Source organism: Halichoeres trimaculatus, unplaced genomic scaffold (genome assembly GCF_033239565.1).
Source record: "Halichoeres trimaculatus isolate MK-OKI-2021-1 unplaced genomic scaffold, fHalTri1.1 fHalTri1_scaffold_16, whole genome shotgun sequence".
Taxonomy (NCBI): Eukaryota; Metazoa; Chordata; class Actinopteri; order Labriformes; family Labridae; genus Halichoeres; species Halichoeres trimaculatus.
The window spans coordinates 31,103,581-31,125,599 of NW_027437194.1; the positions used below are offsets into that span (position 1 = coordinate 31,103,581).

The 22,019-nt window shown below is 41.4% G+C and overlaps 2 protein-coding genes across 4 annotated transcripts in view; both read right to left on the minus strand.

The window, feature by feature from the left end:
- The window catches only part of rabgap1 (RAB GTPase activating protein 1), a 125,957-nt gene that overhangs the window by 39,785 nt on the left and 64,153 nt on the right, over positions 1 to 22,019 (minus strand). The gene's annotated exons all lie outside the window — the stretch shown is intronic.
- Positions 6,608 to 13,374, minus strand: LOC141805887 (putative G-protein coupled receptor 21). Its single transcript, XM_074691112.1, has one exon. It carries the CDS (start codon positions 12,475 to 12,477, stop codon positions 11,245 to 11,247), a length of 1,233 nt encoding a protein of 410 aa, XP_074547213.1. The 5' UTR covers positions 12,478 to 13,374; the 3' UTR covers positions 6,608 to 11,244.

Consider the following 22,019-nt stretch of genomic DNA (forward strand, 5'->3'; position numbering starts at 1 on the left):
TATTATAAGTACAGAGGCATGTCCATAACCCCATCAGCACATAGAGCATAAACAAGTCCCAGGCATCATACAGAAGTGATGACATAGCAACACAGAGAGGGAACACCACATACACACACATGGCTCTGTAGCTACAGTCCACTACAGACAAAAGAAAAAAGTAAAAGATTAATCACAGCTTGATTCATTATTGATGATGAGTGTATTTGGAACAAACAGCCTCTTAATAAGTAATGTGTGTCTAGGACACCAAAGGCTTTAAGTTAAAGACATTTAAAAAGATCTGTATTTATTGTTTGGTGGTGAAGTAACTCTACACTTCAGCGGTATGTTTTGGTTTGGACAAAAACAAAAATGAGCAAATATTTAAGTCAGCAAACCACAAATTGATTTTAGTACAAAGAAAGTACTTAAGTTTGCCAACATCCTGTTCCTTTCTCAAAGTCACACTTGAAGGACTGAAGCCTGCTTTTAATCCCTGCAGGGGCCTAAAATCCCCATCATTAAAGCCATTCTTCCGCCCCACAGTCAAAGTAGATATAAATTACCTCACAAATCCCTTATTTGTGAGCACCAGTGCTTTAAAAATGCTGCCTTTTTGTACCTAATTGAGCCTTCTTAGTCAATCAGCTTGAACAACCAGGAATGTCATCAGGGATTTTGGGGCCCATAAAAAAAAATATATCATTAGGCCAAACACTGCCAGCTCTAAAAATATAAAAGTACTTAGACATGGATGCAAAGTTCTGGGTACAGTAGGGGTTCACTGTTAGACTATCTGATGAGAGACTGATAGCAAATGTGGAGAAGGCCACTTTTATTTTTCACATCACTTTCATAACTCTAAGAACACAAAAAATCTTAAAGAGGGGGTGGTGCTCTGATGAATGTTGAGTAACAGTGATGGATATTCATGCTAAACGTGTGCAGATTGCTCCAGCAAGAGATTTCCACGGGACTTGTTAAAATGATGAGGTCACTTCATAAGGATGTCCTGACTATTTCATGACATGATGGAGGGGCGGGCCTCAAACCCCAAGGTATGTCCTAGGCAGGCCTCCAGAGGGCTGGCCAATCAGAGGGAAGGGAGTTTGTGGAGCCTTGAAGGAATAGCTGCTAAAAAGAAGCAGATGTTGGAATAAAGGTTTTCTAAAACAACAGTGTGAGAAAAATAGAGATTGTTTTTGTAAACTGAAAATTATGCAAAGTTACCACCAGGGGGCCCAAAAAGAAAATACAACATTTCAAAAAAAGCGCAAAATACCTCTTCCGAAGTAATACAAAGAAATACGGAGGCTCTCTCAAAGCTCTTTTTTCCTGGGTTGGGTCTACAACTAAATGTAGGCCTGGGCAACATCCAGTTTTGCTTCGTGGACGATTTTAAAAGAGGAAAACTTTGAATTTTTCTCCCCCACTTTTGAGCATCTTTTGTTTAGCAATTTAGCAGTTCACTGACAAAACAACAGAAACGAGAATGTCATAAAAATGTTCTTGTGCATCTCACACCCAGCACCTTGACGGACACATGTTCCTTATGGTCTGAGTCAACAGCGCAAAGAGTTGAATATAAACAAGACCGCTTATCAGTAAACATTTAAACCCCTTTCCTCCAATCCTCTGTTTTCTTTCTGTAACTTTTCAGAGTTTTGATTAAGATCTTTGACTGAAACATTTACAAAGCCAGGACCCTTTTAGGTTTATCTGCAGATTATTAATGATGTGATTGACGTGTAAAACCTGCTGCTCTTCAAAGATAATATTCTGACCATTGTTAGATTTAGATAGTGGAGAAATATGTATTCGTTTTTTTCAGAACATGCCCCTCTAACGACCAGATTGGCGTGCTGCTTGGACATAAACGCTTGAGAAGTTGTTTGACTTTTACCTGGGGAAAGCTGAGTCCCATCTTTCTCTGTGACTCTCTCTCTACTCCACGAACTGACCCCTCCATTCATCATAAATCCATCGGCTGATGAGCAGAGCAACATAATGAACCTGCAACAAGGTACGCCCTGACAAGCAAGGGCGGACCAGACTTTTTAGACTGGGGTGCCCTGACCAGGGCACTGACTTCGGCAGAGAGGCATGAATTTTGTAAGCCCACACTGGAATGAATAGCATTTATTTTGCTTATTTGTTAGTATTAAAATTACAAATAAACAGGCTACAGCTTTAACAAAAAAAAAAAACTAGACTGAAATAAAGCTCTATTTTTAAAATCATTAAAAGTAGAATATAACTGAACAGCGCTGTAGTGGAAGCTTGAAAATATTCTTAGCTAAAAAGGGGGCCCTGCATAAAAAGTTTGGGAACCACTGGTCAAATGTTTTCCAAAGCTCCTGTTAGCTTTAGGCATTGAGAATTATACCAGGGCACCTTTGAGTGAAACTTCAAAGTCCCTCCCTCCCTCCCTCCCTTTCCCAAGGTTTATGCTCCTCGTTACAGAGAGAAATAGAGGGAAACAAAAATCGCTCCAGTATTAGAAGAAATGCAGGAAGAAAGAAATGATGAAACAAAAGCGAGCTAATGGCAATCAGAGACCAAGAACAGAAGGCTTTTTTTAAAGTCCATTCCACAACATCAACCACACCCTTCACTGTAAGTGTCGCTGTGCTAGAGACTACAAGTCTGTGTGTGTGTGTGTGTGTGTGTGTGTGTGTGTGTGTGTGTGTGTGTGTGTGTGTGTGTGTGTGCGTGTGCGCGACATTTAGGAAGCTTGAGTAATTTTAATTGTAAGGGCCATTCTGGTCAGAGCTGGACCTGTTCCAGGGGTGTTACACGGCTGGTGTGTGAAATAAACATGATCATTTCTATCATCTGTTGGGACTCTCACACTGAGAGATGTGCTGCTTCTTATATTGCATATTGCAAGTATAATTGGGGACAAAATGTTCTTTCTGATTTTTTTTTTTTTTGCTTTTGACCTTCCAATTACCAAATTATAGGTCAATTAATTAACGTAACAGTGGCTTCCTCTTAAATAACTAAGATCATTTACATTCAAACAAGTTACACTACAATCAAAAATTTATTTAAAATGATTTAAGACAGCTTAACGTAAAGCATGCTGTGGTACATGGTTAGATAAAAGCCAATAAAAACATCCAGAGAAGTGATTCACAAATATTTAGATTCACAGTAAAAGCGAAGGCTACCAGTGCCTATTGGATTACAACATCAGAGCTACTGTGTCCAGTGAAGGGCCCATTACACAGAGCCTCAGTCTCTCAGTGAACGATAAGGATCCATGTTGATTCAAGCACCACTTAGCGATACTTATCTGAAGTGCTGAGAGCATGCACAAAGAGCTCTGTCATAATAGGCAATCAGCTTCCACTCTGTGCGTCCGTCTGATCGGTTAAAACAAGAACTGGAACGAAGTTAGCGTGAGAGGGGAGAGAAAACATATCCAGTGTCTGAGAATAGCAGACGGAAGTTTTGGAAAGAGTTCAAACACCAAGGAGAATGAGGAGTGTAGAGACAATGATGGGGACAAGTGCAGGGCTGAAGAGAAATTTGGGTAAAAAAAACTTTGTCATTTTCGTCCCACCAGCTGGGTGCAGAGACCTCCGTGACTCTGATTGTTATTTAACTCAAGCCAGCCTGGCAACAACTGTGGGAACCACTTGTACGGCTGTATGTAAAGGGTTAAAAAGCATACAAACACCTGTGCTGATTACAAAGTGTTAAAATGAGGCATAAGAGTAAAGACAGAATTTTCTCACATATTCTTTATACAGTCACAGGTCACTGAACCCCCAAAAGCTCATTTGTGTCCATTTACAGTCAAATTGGCAGCACCAGGCTTATCTACTCATGCTCACTTCCCATTTAAGTGAGAAAACAAACAGTGTTAGCATGTGCTACAGCACTGGCTTCTGTTAGTGACTGCAGGGGCATCTGAGTGCAGAGACTGGATGAAAGTCATGGGACAAAACATTTTCTTCTCATGAACAAACAATAAGAAGTCCTTGCTGGGGGTAAGCCAAAAATGGCAAAGCGACAGAGGGTGTGTGTGTGTGTGTGTGTGTGTGTGTGTGTGTGTGTGTGTGTGTGTGTGTGTGTGTGTGTGTGTGTGTTTGTGTGTGTGTGTGTGTGTGTGTGTGTGTGTGTGTGTGTGTGTGTGTGTGTGTGTGTGTGTGTGTTTGTGTGTGTGTGTGTGTGTGTGTTTAAAGCGAGGAATAAGGTACCAGAGCAGAGCTTCCGTGGGAAGGCTGAGTAGCGGGCTCTCTATTGTTTTTGTCCCTGGTTTTCTCTGACTCAACACAATGGCTGACATGTCAGTCTGTTTTTCTTTCTTTGCTCCAGAAGGACCCTGCTGAGGTGCCAGGGGAACATTGGATAACTTTTATCAAGCTTAATACAAGCCTCACTTTGAAACCTGAACAACCTTGAAAGTATCGCTTTGGTTTCTTGGCAGATTCAAAATTTTAGGAAAACCATGACGTGTTTGTTTGTGATTCTGATAGGTCAAAATAACATAGTTTTGGCAATGTTGAGGGGTGGCTAGGTTTAGTGAAAAGAAAATGTCAACAGACTTAAATTAACGAGGGAGATTACCTTCATCTGAGGCTGCGGTCCTCTTTCACATCAGCCTTTAAACTGGCATAAAAATAAAAACTTGAAATTTGAGTTTAATTGTTTTTAATCTGACTCACAAATAGACTAATGAAATTATACCAATAGCAGCGCCACCAGCAATGCAATCCAATGACCATTTTCTTTTTGAAAGGTAAAATTAATCTAAGTCAAAGGGACTTGGAGGATTTTCTTAGTGAAAAGGGTTAAAACACGAGCTAAAGGCTAAAAGGGCAAAACTGTTTGTGCTAATGTTGATTCCAACCCACAGTCAGTAGTTATTCTGCAGTGGTCTGTTCAAACTTGAGAGTCTATCAATAAAATGAAGAGTGAGGTTACGTTAGATCTGCTTGGTAGATGACTGACAGAACATATCCAAGATTCACTAACGTTACACATTACAGACATGTCTTAAAGGACTGGTGAGTAGCGCTAAATATAGCGGGGTACTAAAGGACGGAATAAACTGACAAAGTTTACTTGTTGTCACGTTTTAAATGGTAGTGCCACGTAACTGTTGATAAATACTTTACCTTGTTGCTTTGTATTCAGTAAAAAGTTGTCCTGAACAAAGAAAAACTGAGTTAAAAAAGATCTAATCTCCATGCTTTTTTTTAAAAAAAAGACAGTCTTTGCTATAAGTCATGTCATCACAACAGTGTGAGTGTGACTACAGGCCAAAGGTGTCGATGCAATCCACTTCAAACAGAAAGTACTCCTTTAAAATTTCATTCAGATAGGGGCATGATTTATTAGTACAACTCAAAGTGTACTTGCCAACTCATGTTAATAAATAAATTTTTTTTAAAAATCTGTGACTGTGATAGTCTGACACAGACTCAAAAAGTTGATCAAGTGTCAGCAGCAAGGGATGGATCTGTTGGGTTCATATATTCAACTCAGGTTGGTAAAGTCTGACGTTGCTCGAACATAAATCCCTGTCTCATCCTCATATTAAGGATTAGAGATTGTTAAATGAATACTGGTATTACTGCAGGGCATTTGTAGATAAAAGCATTTATTTAGCACCAGTATCTATTATGTAACATGTCCCTTTTAAATTGATCTTGAACCCCCACCCCCAGTCCATGTCAGAGTATTGCTGGTCCATCGGGGTATTAATCTGCTATAATCACTGTTCACTGTGATCCATCCTCTGCTAAACGAATGCTGGAGTAACTTCATTGCTTTGAAATGAACCAGCAGAAACTTAACTCAGGTTTTTAGCAAAGAAAAAAAGTCTTTCTAATATTAATCAATGAGTGCATACTTAAATTCAGCACAATTAGAGCACTGGCTTTCACAACCCATTGCTATGTTTCCTCACCTTAGCATCATCCATCATGAAATCTTAATCATGTGTTTCATGCCCTACTTTTTGTGCCATTTGTGCACTGAATATACCGCCACAACACCAGAAGAGCAGGCAAAATGAGAATCTGATCGGAACAGGAATGACAGATAGACAGAGGGGAAAGTGATATAAACCAGAATGGCAACATAGAACAGCCAAAACAGACCTGACATATCATTTCTACATGACCTACATTTTTAAGGTTCTCTTCCACCAATCTTTCATTTCCCACCACCAATTTTACTATGATTCAGTTCAGATGAATAACTTCCTGTAGAAATACATTGCTGGTGTAAAAGAGATGACATTGTTCCCAGAAACTATTCATATTAAATGTAAAATTCTTCACCAAAACATACCAGGATTAGCAAATGGTCAGTAAATATGTGGCAATGTTAGGCTAATATAAGGCTTACTCCTAACACCAACCAGAAAAGTAGCTCTTAAGTTAGTGTTCTGCCTTTATAGAGCACCTGTCACATATCAAACAAGATGTACAGTATGCATCAGGAAGGAATTTCAAGCAAAAGAACTATTAGTCATTGGTAACTACTCCCTGATTAATCAAATAGTTCCCAGTCACCATGCAGACATAAAGAGATAGACTCAATAAGTCACTTAATGGTTGTGCAACATTATTACAGGCTAGTTTTATACAGCATACGAATGGATATGATCCATATTATATCAACTGAAGGAATGTTACACAGATTTTTGCTTTTTACCTCATTCTTCGTTTTTATTTTAGAAATCTCTGTTTTGTGAGTCTCACAGAGCCGCGCCTATTTTACCATCAACTGGTCCTTATGTTTCTCATGCTATTCAGATGATGTGATGTTATAACAGAAGTTTTTTGTCATTTGATAGCAGTCAGCTGACAAGTGCCCTACAACCACCATCTGAAGGTGTTATCACATTACAATCAGGGGCTGGTAAAAACAATTGAAAAAATACATTTCAAGGTGAGAACCACATGGACTTTTTAAAATGTGAGACTCGTGGCCCACCCCAAGTATGTGTAATAGAAAAATAGATTTAAGAGTATTCAGTGCACTAAACAATAAATACATTGAAATAACATCACATTTATTTGCTCAATACAGATACACAACAGGTACATTTTATAACACCATATAGGCCTCACACCTACAAAGCATCATGTAATGAAAATATCGTATTTGTCACAGGTAGCCACTTTAATGGTAAGAAAATCAAACATGTTTGGCCTTAACCATCATCGTCATCCCCAAATTCTCCATTATAAAAGCAGACATGCTACAAAAACCTCATCACAACTTCAAAAACCCTGATGTTTGAAAAGAAAACTGCTGTTTGGTGTTTGTTATGAGCTAAGACTTTAATGGCTTTATGTTCTAAATCCAAAAAGACCAAAACAAAAAAGCCATTGTTCCTTTTAAGCATTCATTGTGGACAAAACATGAGCAGAGTGTCTTCTGGGACATTTTCAGAGTGAGCTGTAACTGCAGTCAGTCTGATCCTGATGGGAGAATAATCTGCTCCTCAGACCAGCTGGGTCATGAGTCAGCCACTAGTGGGAGTTTGGTGTGGCCTATTTACAGACTTTTGAAAACAAAGAAGAAAACTGAATACAGATTAAAAGACGGATAAGGAAATACCACTGGATGGGCGGGTGGATGTGTGTTTGTGTGTTAAAGTGCACTAAGTGTGGCTGTACAGAACTGTACAATCTCTTCTCAAGGATACAAAAGCCAATTTTACTTTTCTCCTGAAATGGAAGGCAATGTTCAAGGTATAAATATGTCCCTCAACATGGATTTTATTCAAGGTTTTAAATAATAACAATGGATTTGATGCATTTTGTATTCAGACACAGTTTTTACACCTTTAATAACGTAGTGGCTCAAGCCTCGTAAAAAATTCAACAATGTTTTCTACATAAGAACTCAGCTTTTTAGCATCTGGGAAACCTAAGCTCTGAAAACAGAGACACACCTTGAGCTCTTGGCATAAAAAGCCAGGTGAGATAAAAAAGCTGCAGCCTCTCTAATGTTTCTTTGATATTGCAAAAGGGACATAATGAAATAAAATGAAGTGACAGTGTGTACTATAAGGAAACAATTTACAGCCAACAGCTATGAAAGAGAGGACTCATTTTAATCTAAGTGTTCTTCATATTTCATTTACATTTTCATACCTGGAAGCCACTATGTGAAGATGGTCTTTCCTTTAATACTAGGAAGAAATTGTTCTCGCAGAATGAAATCAGCAATGATTGTACCCATCAACACACAGTCTCCTCTGTTATTTCAGAAGGCTGCATTCTGCCCTACAAATGGCTTTCTTCAGCAGCCCAGAAGCCCCTCATTCTCCCTCCAGTCCTACCCAACATGGCACTGTTCGACCACACAACCACCTCCAGAGCGCCGTTCCCCTGAGATCACGAGAGCTGATTGTTTTCCCATAGGAGAAAATGGAATGTATGCATGTGCGTATGTGTGTGTGAACACTAATGTGATCACATTTTGGCAGGATAATTTCCCAAGACACTTTGCCCTTAATCCAAAACATGTCTAAGAAATTGTACCATTAACTACTGTGGGAAACAAAAGTGAAGAGCTGTCTAAGAAAAAATACAACATATCTTCATTAAGACACAGCTTCAAAGCTTTCAAAGAACGAGCATGCTTTCAGAAGAATCTGCAACATTTATCACTTCACAAGTGAGTAAACAGAAAGTTTTACAAAAATAAAGATCTGTTGTTTGACAATCAGACATTCAATATGCCATTTCTGTACACGTCCTAGGTGAGCACACCTTTTCTGCTCAAAAGTAGGTATAAGTAGGAAGGATGACAATATTTGGCAATGCTTCACAGGTAACAGCCAAATACACAAAGACAGCAGTTTAATCTAACTACTACCAGTGCACATCATACTCACATACACTCACAAAATACAGTATTTCTGAAGGTACGTGATGTGCTGCGAATAAAGCCATTACAGGTGATAACTATGTTAGCACCCTACTAGAACACGGTAAACAGTCCAATTCAGCCAGTGGTCGAATCCTCACATATGAGAACAAAATCATACTTACTTACACACATTAATGCACACATCAACAATGCATGCATAAAGAAAAGTCATGTGTTTGCTCCTGTTTTTTTTTTTTTTTGGTTTTCAGAAGTTAAGATGAATAATTTAGAAGTTAAGATGAATGATTTAGAAGTTAAGAAGAATGATTTAGAAGTATCTGAGGAGCAGCTGACGTAACAGTCACATCTAAAAACTAAGAGTTGTGAAATAAAGGCTGGCAAATATACATGTTCATCTCTACACACAGACACTCGGCACATTTTCCAGTCTGCAGTTCCATCTAAAAACAGTCACACGCCTGTAATTTGAGCCCTCTCTAAATTTTAGAGGAAAATAATTTCCCAACAGTCCTTTTTCAATGATTTAAAAAGGCAACATATTCTGAGAACAGTCATAATCATGCACATAAGGCATCACTGAGCCAACACAGTGCAGTGAACTTACACAAATTTTGTGTGAAATGCACTTAAAACTTTTCTAAATCTTTAAATTTTAGATGTTTAGAAAAATTCTTGACTAAGATTATCTGTTGAACTTTCTTTGGTAGATTAGATGAAGTATATAAAGCTAGATTATTTGCACCTAAATAAGCTGTGGCACAAGCCTTCATGGTTCCTAACAGGGCTCTTTTTCTCTCTCATCCTACGCTTATGACTAATATTTACATTTGGATTCAATTGGGCTTGTTATTGGTCATCACCAGTTTGTCTATATGTATCATGTTTGGAGTGAAAACAACTCACAGAGCTACACATGGCGACAAGATGACAGAAACAGACTTGAAGGCATGCATGCACACACACATGGAGGTGAGAGGTCAGACACTCTTCACGGAGCAGCACAGAGGTTAGCCTGCTGCCAGAGTGAATGGGCTTTTTGTCTCTTCAGTTACATATATCCTCCTGTGATGGTGTGTATGTGTATGTGTGTGTGTGTGTGTGTGTGTGTGTGTGTGTTTGAGCATGAACAAATGCAGTCACAATACAGCCGACAGCAAGATTGGTACTAGGATTGTTGTTTGTTACGAAACATAATTTCACTCCTGTAGCACTTCTTGTCCTCTAAGCTCTCTCAGCTGATGCTGAAAGTTAAGCATCACAGTTCTGGGGTCATTCGTCTAAATGCTGAACTTCTGCTTTGTTTCTTTACCATCAATCAAACACTCTTAGAGAAATATCAGCCCAAAAATGTACCAAAATCAGTGAACAATAAGTGTAAAGGTACATCCTGTCTTGGCCTTGTTTTACCAAGAACACAATTAAGAAAAATAAACATAATCATGATGAAAAAAGTGCAATAAAGAGTATTTGTAAATGAACTTGATAAGAACTTTTCAGAGTAACAGTCGTACAGCAAAGCTGGGTAGCAGTCCATATTGTATGTTACAAAACCTGGTTCAATATGTGAACCAATGACTCAGATAAAGGTACAACATTTTGTTTTGAACAGCAACATCAATAAATAGTTAAAGTTAACAGGAAGATGTCTTGAAGCTGAGAAATCAAGATCAGTTCAGTCATCAGGTCCTTCCGCTCCTTTCTGACTCACTGGTTTCAGTCAATGCAAGAAAAAACAGGTGATACACAGACATTGCTGCAACAATTTGAGTGATAAATAAGGGTAGAGAGCATGTGAAAAACATGGACAGAGCTTGCTTTTGGCAGATTACCTCAGTGCTTCAAAGCCAGCAGGCTAGAGTTCAGTTTGCATTCAGCTCATTTTGTTTTTGCTTTCAATCAGAATCTTCTGATGAACAGATCAAAGCATGGTCACAATGGTCCATGTATAGCTCTGACTAACACTTCTGTCACAACTTGTTGTTTTGGTGAAATAAGTTAAGAACTCACTACCAACAGAAGAAATCCAAAGGATGACAACATTCAAAATCAAAAGCTTTCACTTCCCAGACACTTTTCTCCCATTCCACCAACAGTAGCACTTCTGTCAGCACAGCACAGCAAACTGCTTCCTTTATCATTGTAAACACCTTGTTCTTCTATATTGAACCTTTTCTTTCTTTATTGCTCTGCTTGACTTTCTTTCCGTGTCCCTGCCAGCTGTGGCGTGTGCAGAGGGGACGCCTTTGTAACCTCTAAAAGCGACAGAAACAGCGTTGGCAGATCAACGCCTCCGCCTGCCTCTTTAAAGCAGGTTTATGTTTCGAGAGGAGACATTTTACAGCAATTCAATCAGACATTGTTAAAAGTTCAAACTGGGTTTGCTCTTTGCGTTCTTCACACATGACACGTTGTGCCAATCCCTATTTGACCATGACCATATCCATATCCCGGTCCCAAGCATCCTTTTTCAACAGAGCCTAAGAAAGCTTTTTTGGTGTGCCTGACCCCAAAGTGGGTACCGCTGCGCTGTAAACAGAAGGAGCAGAGGCGTTTGAGGCCCTTCCTGAAGGCAGAGTTGGACAGGCTGTAGATGAGACAGTTACAGAAGCTGTTGCTGATGGCCAGCCATGTGGTGAGGAACGAGGCTGTAGGGTGGCTGTAGATTTCTGCACTCTCTAAAAGGAAGTAGAGGATGTAGGGCAACCAGAGGATGTAAAACACACTTGTGATTCGGAACAGTACCATGGCATATCGTTTGTCTGGGTATGCTGATGTGGGCTGCTGGTACTGCTGTTGGGATTTCAGCGCTTGGGGCAGGTGGGGTAATTGCCCTTGTTCTTTTGCAGTGCTGTCCTTGAGCACACTTCCCGGCGTCAGTCCTGGGCCCTGCAGCTGTTGGGGTCGGTAGCGTGCGTGGCGTTCACTGATTTCTCGAGTGTGCTGTCGACAGATCTTGAAGATGTTGGCGTAAGTGAAGCAGACAGTTAGAGCGGCGGGGGCGTAAAGCAGCGCAACAATAAAGGTTGTGAAGTCTGGACGAGTCTTCCAATCCTCTGCACACTCTTTCACGACATCGCCATGATAACCAGGCTTCCCCCAACCAAAGAACGACGGGAGAAACACCAGAGCAGAGTAGAGCCATATCAGGACGATGCAGAAGCGTACACGACAGGGTGTTACCAGAGACGTGTAGGTCAAAGGTCGGGTGATGGCAATGTAGCGGTCCACACTCACACATGCTAATGACACCATCGAAACTGACTTCAAAACAGACACCATGTATCCAAACACCTGGCAGGTGAGTTTAGGGTCAAAGTCCTGGAGATGATTGAGCAGGGACAGCGATGGGATCAGGCAGCTAACCCCCACCAGCAGGTCAGCGTATGCCATAGTCTGAATGAAAGCACTGGTGGTGTGCTGGCTTAGCAAGGGGGCACAGTGGAACACAAAAATCACCACCAGGTTACCGGAAATAATCAAAACCGTGAGGAGGAGTATGACAGAGACTTCAAGGAGGCAGGTGGAGAAGGTCTGGGAGTAGCCTAGATCAAGCAGGCAGAAGGGAACAGATACATTTGGAGGGTCAGCAGGGCTCTGGATGAAAAAATCCAAGGAGGAATTCATCATCTTGAGCAGGAAAACCTGTTGGAAGGACCCTTCAAGGGTACGATGAACCACAGGAACCAGTGTTTTGACGGGAAGCTGCCTGGTAGCTGGACAGTTTCAGTTCAAAAGCAGAGCTTCATGCTGTGGCTCCATGATTAAACTGCAGTCATCTTCCATCTTAAATGCAGGAGGGATTTGAAAGAACAGAGAAAAGCCCTCTCGGTTTGTCCTCGATGCAGGCTGATGTGGGTTTACACAAGGATTCAAAACCACCACGATAAAAGCAGCTCAAAAAATACTTGACGAGTGTATTCCTTATCGCTTTCCTTTTTCAGTAAGACAGACTTCCCAGATAAAGGCACAAAACAAAAGCAAGAAATGTGTTTGAAAGGCTTTCAGTCAAATCAAGGCTTGAAATACCATTACTCCCTATAAAGTCAGAGATGTCTTCAACATCTGCTGCAGCTGCAGGAGGTGTGGATTCAGGCTCCCTCTTATCTGTCTCAAGTCCAGAGTCAGACGCAGGTTCCAGTGAAACGACAAAACAGTGAACCGTGCCTAAGACATGAAGTGAGAGCAGAGTATTTTCTTTGATTTCTCTCCTCAAGCTGTTTCTTCTTGTTGTTTCTTGCCTCTCCTCTAACACTCTCTCTTGTCAGCTTTACTTTCTGTCTGGTCCTTCCCAGTGAGATCACGGCAGACTGCTGTGAGCTGAGAGGATGTAACCAGCATGCAGGGTCACTGGTACTGAAAACGCACACTCACATACACCCACACACACACACACACACACACACACAAACACACCTCAGCTGCTGTTTCTATCCAGAGGAGCAGCAGCTATGTCTGGAGTGGAAATGAGGTAGGCAGGCATACCAATGCTGGGAGAACCCCCCGTCTTCTTTTATCCTGCTTTACTTTCTCTCCCTCTGCCTCTCTGCCTACAGAAACAGTCACAACCAGGCCCCTCCCCTTTCCCATGGCTCCAACCAATGATCAACAGCAAGGGCACGAGGCTGCCTCGTTCCCCCACCCTCACAACCCTCCCTTTTTTGTGCCAATGTTTCTCAAAACCACCACAAGAAAATTCAACCATACAGTTTCACACTGTTATAATTAGAAACATGCAGCGTTAACCCAGCTCTGCCTCAATTTAGCTCAAACTGTTACCATCTCTGCAGCCTCCTCCTTATTCCTGAGAGATGAGATAATCTGAGCTGTAGAAATCTGACTATGCATCACAGAGAAGTTGTTAGATTGTATATCCTGTACGGTTTATAGTTTGTATTCACACACTTACTGCATGACTGGCTGCAGTTTACTGGGAATAGTCTGAGCATTAATCCGCTTGTGAGCCAAGGGCATGAAGTCCTCTATGAGAACAGCAGCTGTAGCTTTGTGCATCCTAGCATGATGAGACTCCTATGAATGTACTGTACAGTAGTCTATGTTTGATCCAGAACAATGGTTTCATCAACCCCCCATGTGTGAGTGTTTCTAATCTGCTCCTATAAAAAGCACAGAGACTGAGTTAACGCAGAAAATCTGTTAGTCATTTGTACCTCCCCACTGCTTCCTTACAGCCTGAAATTTAACAGCCCATTTTAAATCAATTTTTGCTAATACAGCCATTTTTATATTTATAATCTTGTGATAATAAACTGCAGCAACATTAGAGCTGGAGAAACTGAGGGACAGATTTGAACACATGAAAGTGCAGCACAAATAATTCAATTTGTGCTCATAGCGGTGTGTAATTAGCAGCTGATTCACTAACACAGCAAGTAATTATGCAATTATGAATTGGGTCTGCCTTCAAGAGGGAAGCTGCAAGTGACGGAGCTTGAAGGTGTTATTGGATGGTGGAAGTTCAGATGAGAAATACAAACTAAGTGCTGCCATAAATGGGATTTTGCATGGCTACATCTGTTAATTCAGCCAATTAAAAAAGTTGTTTATCAATTGATCAAAAGCAAACACTCAGATTACTTCTATTCTTAAATCTCTGGTGACAGAGGACTGCATTCTGAGGGGTTGGCAGCTTTTTTAATAGTATCATATGGTAATATCACTATTAAAATATGATAAAGTGATTTCCCCCTTCACACAAAACACATTTAAAGATAGAAAAAAAACATTCAAAACTGCACATACACACACACACACACACACACACACACACACACACACACACACACACACACACATACGGTACTGCTTTCCTGTAACAGTTTAAGCTTAATATAACAATGGCACTTATGTTACGTGTAAGTACACAAATGGACGAGTGTCCTCTAGGACTCTTCGCTGTTAAAAAAAAAAGTGATTTGTTGCTTTCTGCAGGATTGATGAATAAGCAAAAAAAAGAGAAAATATAAAATGTGTTTTTCTTGCAGCAAATTAAATAGTTTTAATACTGTGGAGTTAATGTGGAAAATAACTTTCACCTTATAAAAAAGCTACTTCACTACTTTTTGGTCGTCATCCCTATTTTAGCCAGACGGAGAGGGGGGGGTATCACATAGGTACATGGACCAGAGTACTGAGCAAGAGTCAAAGACGTTGGCATTTGTTCTGTTTACAACATGATATATCTGTCCGGAGAATTTCCCGGTTCTTTTAACTAATTTCTCTTCCCTGCCGAGAGTGGCCGCAATTTCACGCCATTAATTATTTACCACTCAGTTATCACGGTGATCTCTGTGTGAAGAGTCAAACAGAAGCCTGTGTTTCTGCACTTTGACTACTAGGAGTTCCCGTTTTTCCGCCATCTTGTTCACGCCTCTCCGTCTGGAAGGTTAGAAACCTTCAAGTGTGCGTGGAAATTTTCCATGTGAAAGGGACTGTGCGAGGGGGTGTAGGTGCGAAAATGACTTCATTCATCTGCACGAAGCCACACAGACCCCCCACAGGCAGGTGAAGCATAAATCAGCCTTCACCGGCCACCGTACATACATTATGCATCATACCTCATGTCTAGGTGCTTGTGCCGTGCATGAAGTGAGCCACACTGAAGCCCATCTCTCTGAGGCGTGCCAAAACAGAGAAGTGGTTCGTGCTCACTTGCTGTCACACTGGCCAAACAATCTGGACTGTGGGGTTAAAGCATGCTTAAAGGGATAGTTCGGATTTTTTTTACATGAACCTGTATGGCATCCTCATCTATAGTTATGTACATCAGCGCTGACCTACCCCTGTCAGTGTCCTGTGACCCGAGATCTGGTGCGGTTTTGGTCCAGACGAAAGTAGTCCGGCAAAATGGCTGGGGTCACGAAAAAAAGTGTTTTTCCTCTCAAAACAAATTGTGCTCAAAAGAGTGATAAATTTGCATCACAAAACTGCAAACCAGAAAAAAGTCAGACTCCATTATCACTTGGCACTACTTTCTGGTGCATATCACTGCGCCGCGCAGTGCATCCAGCTGACCGGTGCGTTGGCACCGTCATAACAACTTAAAAAAGTTAACGGTAACATGTCTGACTACGACACTGATGAAGATGACATTACATTTAGCACAGAGCCAAGGGGATATTTTTATGAAATTGAATATACTGATGCTGAAATTCGTCAGATGGAGTTAGAACGGGTTGAAAGAGAGACGAGGCACAGTTATGTTGCTCCTGGAGCCACAGCTGGAGCCGTGAAAGAGAGAGTGACAGACGAATGCTGGTGTACTTGTCAGAAGTGTGCAGCAGAGTCCTGCACTGGGTCGGGTACCCACAAAAACAGCTGATTTGCGGGTGGTTTTTAAAACCTATTTTTCTCCGGGTTCAGATCTGGGTGGAAAAAATATCATGCCGGTTGGGTCGCTGGTTTATTATCATTAGCATTAATATAAAATAATAATAAATACAATAAAATAAAAAGTAAGTTGTAAGCTGGTTGTAAGGCTGTGACCATATAGATTCTGGCTTCAAATCCGTAACATGGTGGAAGGCTGAGCCACGCTATCCAGTTCTTATAATACATCCATGGTTGTGACATGATCACGGCTCCTACCTGCTGAGCGTCGCTTAAGTCTGGACAGAAAGTAAGTCTACTATTACACATGTAAAGGTCCTATAAGAGATTAAAAGTTTAAAAGCATTAAACGTAAAAAAACGAGTGATTTTACTGTTGTATGTGAAAAGATCACAGAGGGTTGATGATGGCTCCAGCTGTGGCTCCAGGAGCGACATGACTGTGCCTTGTCTCTCTCTCCACCCGTTCTAGGTCCATCTGACGAATTTCAGCATCAGTATATTCGGGTTCATAAATAAATCCCCTTGGCTCTGTGCTAAATGTAATGTCATCTTCATCATGACCGTGGTCAGACATGTTATCGTTAACTCTTTTAAGTTGTAATGACAGTGACAACACGCGCTGGTCAGCAGGATGCACCGCGCGGCGCAGTGAAAGTAGTGCCAATCGGAGTCTGACTTTTTTCCGGTTTGCAGTTTTGTGATGCAAATTTATCACTCTTTTGAACACAAATTGTTTTGAGAGGAAAAACACTTTATTTTTGTGGCCCCAGCAATGTTGCCGGACTACTTTCGTCTCGACCAAAACTGCACCAGACCTAGGGTCACAGGACGCTGACAGGGGTAAGACAGCGTTGATGCACGAAACTACAGATGAGGATGCCATACAGGTTCATGTCAAAAAACCCGAACTATCCCTTTAAGCTCAGTTTGCCAGTGCTACCACGACCGAAATGTTGGATTCGCTTATTTTTCAATTTATCGCCCAGCTCTAGTACAGACTGTATGTACAGACACGTCAATTTCACACATACACAAAAAAAAAAACAAGTCAAGTGGGACAGGAAGTTGTACAGGGAAACCATCTAAAATGCCCAATGACTTTCAAAATAAAACAAACCATGTCCAAACCAGATCGTATTTCACTTGACCACAGCAACAAACTGACATTATGAACAGTGCCAGACCAGAAGTGAACTGGTTGGAGGATTTACAGCCAAAACAAGAACGAGGAGACATTCAAATTAGAGCTGAAAGGATTCCTCGAATTATTCGAGATACCCAATCACAAAAAATGATCAAGGAATTTTCACCGCCTCAAGGAATCGTTTCATTTTTAAAAAGATCAAAGAGTGGTATTTCAAATAGATCTGATGCTATATTTAGAGAGTTTTCAGACCCTTCAAGCCACCTCTTTTTCAAAATAGTGACTAGCAACCAAACTAGTTTCTTTTCAGGAGTTTGGAGACCGATATGAAAGCATGTACTGATCTGCATCCGCCGCTACTCAACAAGCCGCAAAGTCACTTGATTTTATACTTGCTTGAAACAAATTTTCATTTGAAAAATAACTGACCTTTAACTAAACAAATGTGTTTTATCGGATCACTTGATTAATCAATGGAATTTTTAGTGTAATACTTAAATACTAAAATATTTGATAGCTGCAGCCCTAATTCAAATATGGATTGGGAAGTGCGTGAACTCTTTTGAAAAAATAAACTAAAATTAAAGCTGCAAGCAGCGTTAGACGGGTCCTCGGGGCTCATGCCGGTTTTACCCCACTGTCACGATATTAGCTCCAATGTGTCCAACAGAATAAGACGAACATTTTGGTGGTGGTTTCATCTCTCTAGGACATTCCTAGCCCCAGTTAGGGCTATTTTGCTGTGCATAGGTGGAAGTGAGCCTAATGGCTCTGAGAGAATATTATGGGATGTCAGGGAGTCAGTTGATACCATGGCAACGTATCCTCTGCTATGCTGAAGAGAAATAGCCAACTTCCTGTCTGGGAAAGGTCAGGGTGTCAGCAAATAATTTGTTCGTCTTAATGAGATGAACATTTTGATGTTGGTTTAATCTCTAGAGGACATTCCTACTGGCTGCTATGGCTGTTTTAATGTGTCCGAATGTGGACAGAGGGAATATTATGGGATGTTTGGTATTATATTGAAGAGTTTGATGCTTGAAATGTGTGTGCCGATTTTGGTGAGTTTTTGAGCATGTTCAGGGGGTCTAATAAGCACTTTAATGGAGGAGAGAGTCATTGTTGCCTCTGCTGAGTCATGTGACCAGCTGTGTGGAGCTCCTAATCAGTGTGTGACATCATCACAGAAGTGCAGGAGGATGAGATTCCTAAAGGGGACAAACTTCTCATCCTGTAGGCCAGAATGTTGACCTAATCTGTGTAAAAATATGATTTTCTTGAAGAACGTTTTGTGAGGAATCCAACCATGTCATTTTTAAAGCTGTGCGACTTTTACTTTTTTGTCTAGAGGCCCAACTGCTCAGCGAGGGCTGCTCTCCCATCTGTTAACATTGCGTGGTCGGCGACTTTGAGGGCTCGCCATTCGAAAACCGGGCCCGAAACAACGAATTCCCCCACAACTTTTGTAGAACAGGGTCTGGTCTGTCATGTGAGCCAATTTTCATGCCGGTACCATTTTTGGTTATTGACAAGTTAATGTTTGTAGAAAGGCTTAAAATTCTGAAAACTCTTATTTTGGCGGGCAAATTGCCGGCTTCCTGTTGGAGCTACGCAAAAATACCTCCTATATTTTTTGTGCGTCTCGATGAGACGAACATTTTGATGTTGGTTTCATGTGTCTACGACATTCCTGGCCCGAGCTAGAGGCATTTTTGTGTGTTTTAAAGGTTTTTTGGCTGTAGAGAGATTATTATGGGATGGCGGGAGTCATGTTTGGTATTAAACGAAAATTTTCGGCATCCATAATGTGTGTGCCAATTTTGGTGAGTTTTTGAATATGTTTAGGGGTTCTAATAAGCGATTCACTGGAGGAGGGAATAATAAGAAAAAATTAAAGCTGCAAGCAGCGTTAGACGGGTCCTCGGGGCTCATGCCGGTTTTGCCCTACTATCATGCTGTTGGCCCCACTGTGTCCAACAGAATAAGACGAACATTTTGGTGGTGGTTTCATCTCTCTAGGACATTCCTAGCCCCAGTTAGGGCTATTTTGCTGTGCATAGGTGGAAGTGAGCCTAATGGCTCTGAGAGAATATTATGGGATGTCAGGGAGTCAGTTGATACCATGGCAACGTATCCTCTGCTATGCTGAAGAGAAATAGCCAACTTTCTGTCTGGGAAAGGTCAGGGTGTCAGCAAATAATTTGTTCGTCTTAATGAGATGAACATTTTGATGTTGGTTTGATCTCTCTAGGACATTCCTACTGGCTGCTATGGCTGTTTGAATGTTGTAGATGTGGACAGAGAGCATATTATGGGATGTTTGGTATTATATTGAAGAGTTTGATGCTTGAAATGTGTGTGCCAATTTTGGTGAGTTTTTGAGCATGTTCAGGGGGTCTAATAAGCACTTTAATGGAGGAGAGAGTCATTGTTGCCTCTGCTGAGTCATGTGACCAGCTGTGTGGAACTACTAATCAGTGTGTGACATTATCACAGAAGTGCAGGAAGATGAGATTCCCAAAGGGACAATTTCTCATCCTGTAGGCCAGAATGTTGACCTAATCTGTGTTAAAATATAAATGTCTTGTATGAAATTTTGCGAGGAATCCAACCATGTCATTTTTAAAGCTGTGCGACTTTTACTTTTTTGTCTAGAGGCCCAACTGCTCAGCGAGGGCTGCTCTCCCATCTGTTTACATTGCGTGGTCGGCGACTTTGAGGGCTCGCCATTCGAAAACCGGGCCCGAAACAACAAATTCCCCCACAACTTTTGTAGAACAGGGTCTGGTCTGTCATGTGAGCCACTTTTCATGCCGGTACCATTTTTGGTTCCAGTGGAGTTAATGTTTGTAGAAAGGCTAAAAATTCTGAAAACTCTTATTTTGGCGGGCAAATTGCCGGCTTCCTGTTGGAGCAACGCAAAAATACCTCCTATATTTTTTGTGCGTCTCAATGACACGAACATTTTGGCGTTGGTTTCATGTCTCTACGACATTCCTAGCCCAAGCTAGAGGCATTTTTTTGTGTTTTTGTCTGTTTTTTAGAGGTTTTTTGGCTCTAGAGGGATTATTATGGGATGGCGGTGGTCATGTTTGGTATCAAACGAAAATTTTCGGCGCACAGAACCTGTGTGCCAATTTTGGTGAGTTTTTGAATATGTTTAGGGGTTCTAATAAGCGATTCACTGGAGGAGGGAATAATAAGAAAAAAAAAAAAGAAACGCAGCAGGAACAATAGTGCCCTCGGCCTTCGGCCGAGGGCACCTTCTAGCTCTTGCTAGAAGGTGCCCTGGCTCAGGCCGAGGACCCTAAAAAGAAACGGACGAAATACAATAGTGCCCTCCGCCTTCGGCGGAGGGCACCTTCTAGCTTGCTAGAAGGTGCCCTCTGCTCAGGCCGAGGACCCTAATAAAGTGCAGAGAAAACTCTGCAAGGTTAGCATATCACAAGTCGTCATCAACTATGCACAGCCATGTGACAGTGAGGCATGCAGCAGAAAGTGCAGCACTGTCCACAGATCAACAGTCAGTGATGGCTTTGTCACCAAAGAAGTTAGTTTGATGATGAACGTGCAGAACATATCTTCAAATAATCTTTGAATAGTAACGAACAAACATCAAATAGCTCTTTTGCTTGCAATGCCCATCCCTAATTCCTGAAGCAGACTATTTCCTTGCATCTTTAGTTTACTGCTCAATAGTCCTCTTGAGTCTTAATAAAAGATTCACCTGCTTCTGATTCTGCATGCATCTGAAGATGTAGGGGAGAGTGTGGCTCTCATAGAGTCATTTATATCAGGGCAGCTTGAGCCTATCAGATATTTTCAGTCTCTCCTTTGGAAGCACCAAGAGCAAGATTTTCAGCCGAGGTTTTCAAAGACTTTTTCAGATACAATTAACATTTTCTATCCAGTTTTCCCTAACCTTGAAAATCCCTTTCAGTTGTTCTACAGAGATCCTTCAGACCCTGTGCAAGAGTAATCACCAGCAAGTTATTTTTAGATCACATGATGTGATGATTACATTTAATTACTCAGAATCCTGCACTAAAATTAGAATTTTCAGTGGGTAGTAATGACTGTCAGATTACGTGCTGCACCCTAATGACTTTCTGAAGACTGCAGTGAGTCTCGTGCAGGGCAATTTGGTGTAGCGTGATGGAGACCCAAACATTACCCACACACGCACACCAGCCTGCACCTTTCTCCCCCGCAATCCAGACACACTCCCATGCTTTCACGCACCGCCTCTGCCCACCACACGAGGAGCTAAAAATAGACGACAGTGCGACGACGAAAAGGGGTTGGGAGAAGAGGAGGAAAGGGAGGAAAAAGCACGAGGAAGGGAGTCGAAGGAAGCACAGAGCTCATCAAAGATGAGAGGAGGGGAAAGAGGGAGAGAAGAGAAAATACAATGTAGCAGGGGCTTAACGACAAGAAGACAAGAGGGGCTGAGAGAGTGAGGGGGAGGGATGAGCGTGATGCACGGTCACCTGGTCGCCCAGCTGAGCTCAACTTAGTCCTGAAAGCTGTCTAACTTGTGTTTCCTTGCAGGTTGTCAACACCTGAAGGTCACACTTACAGTAGCTGGCATGCAACGCAGTGCTCCTCAACTCCTGTAGGAGGGGGAGTTTTATGGGGGAAAGGAGCTGAGCTTACCGTTTTTAGAAATCAAAAGA

Bases quoted from the DNA above. Each gene is read 5' to 3' on its own strand.
- LOC141805887 (XM_074691112.1), bottom strand. From the start codon at position 12,477: ATGATGAATTCCTCCTTGGATTTTTTCATCCAGAGCCCTGCTGACCCT.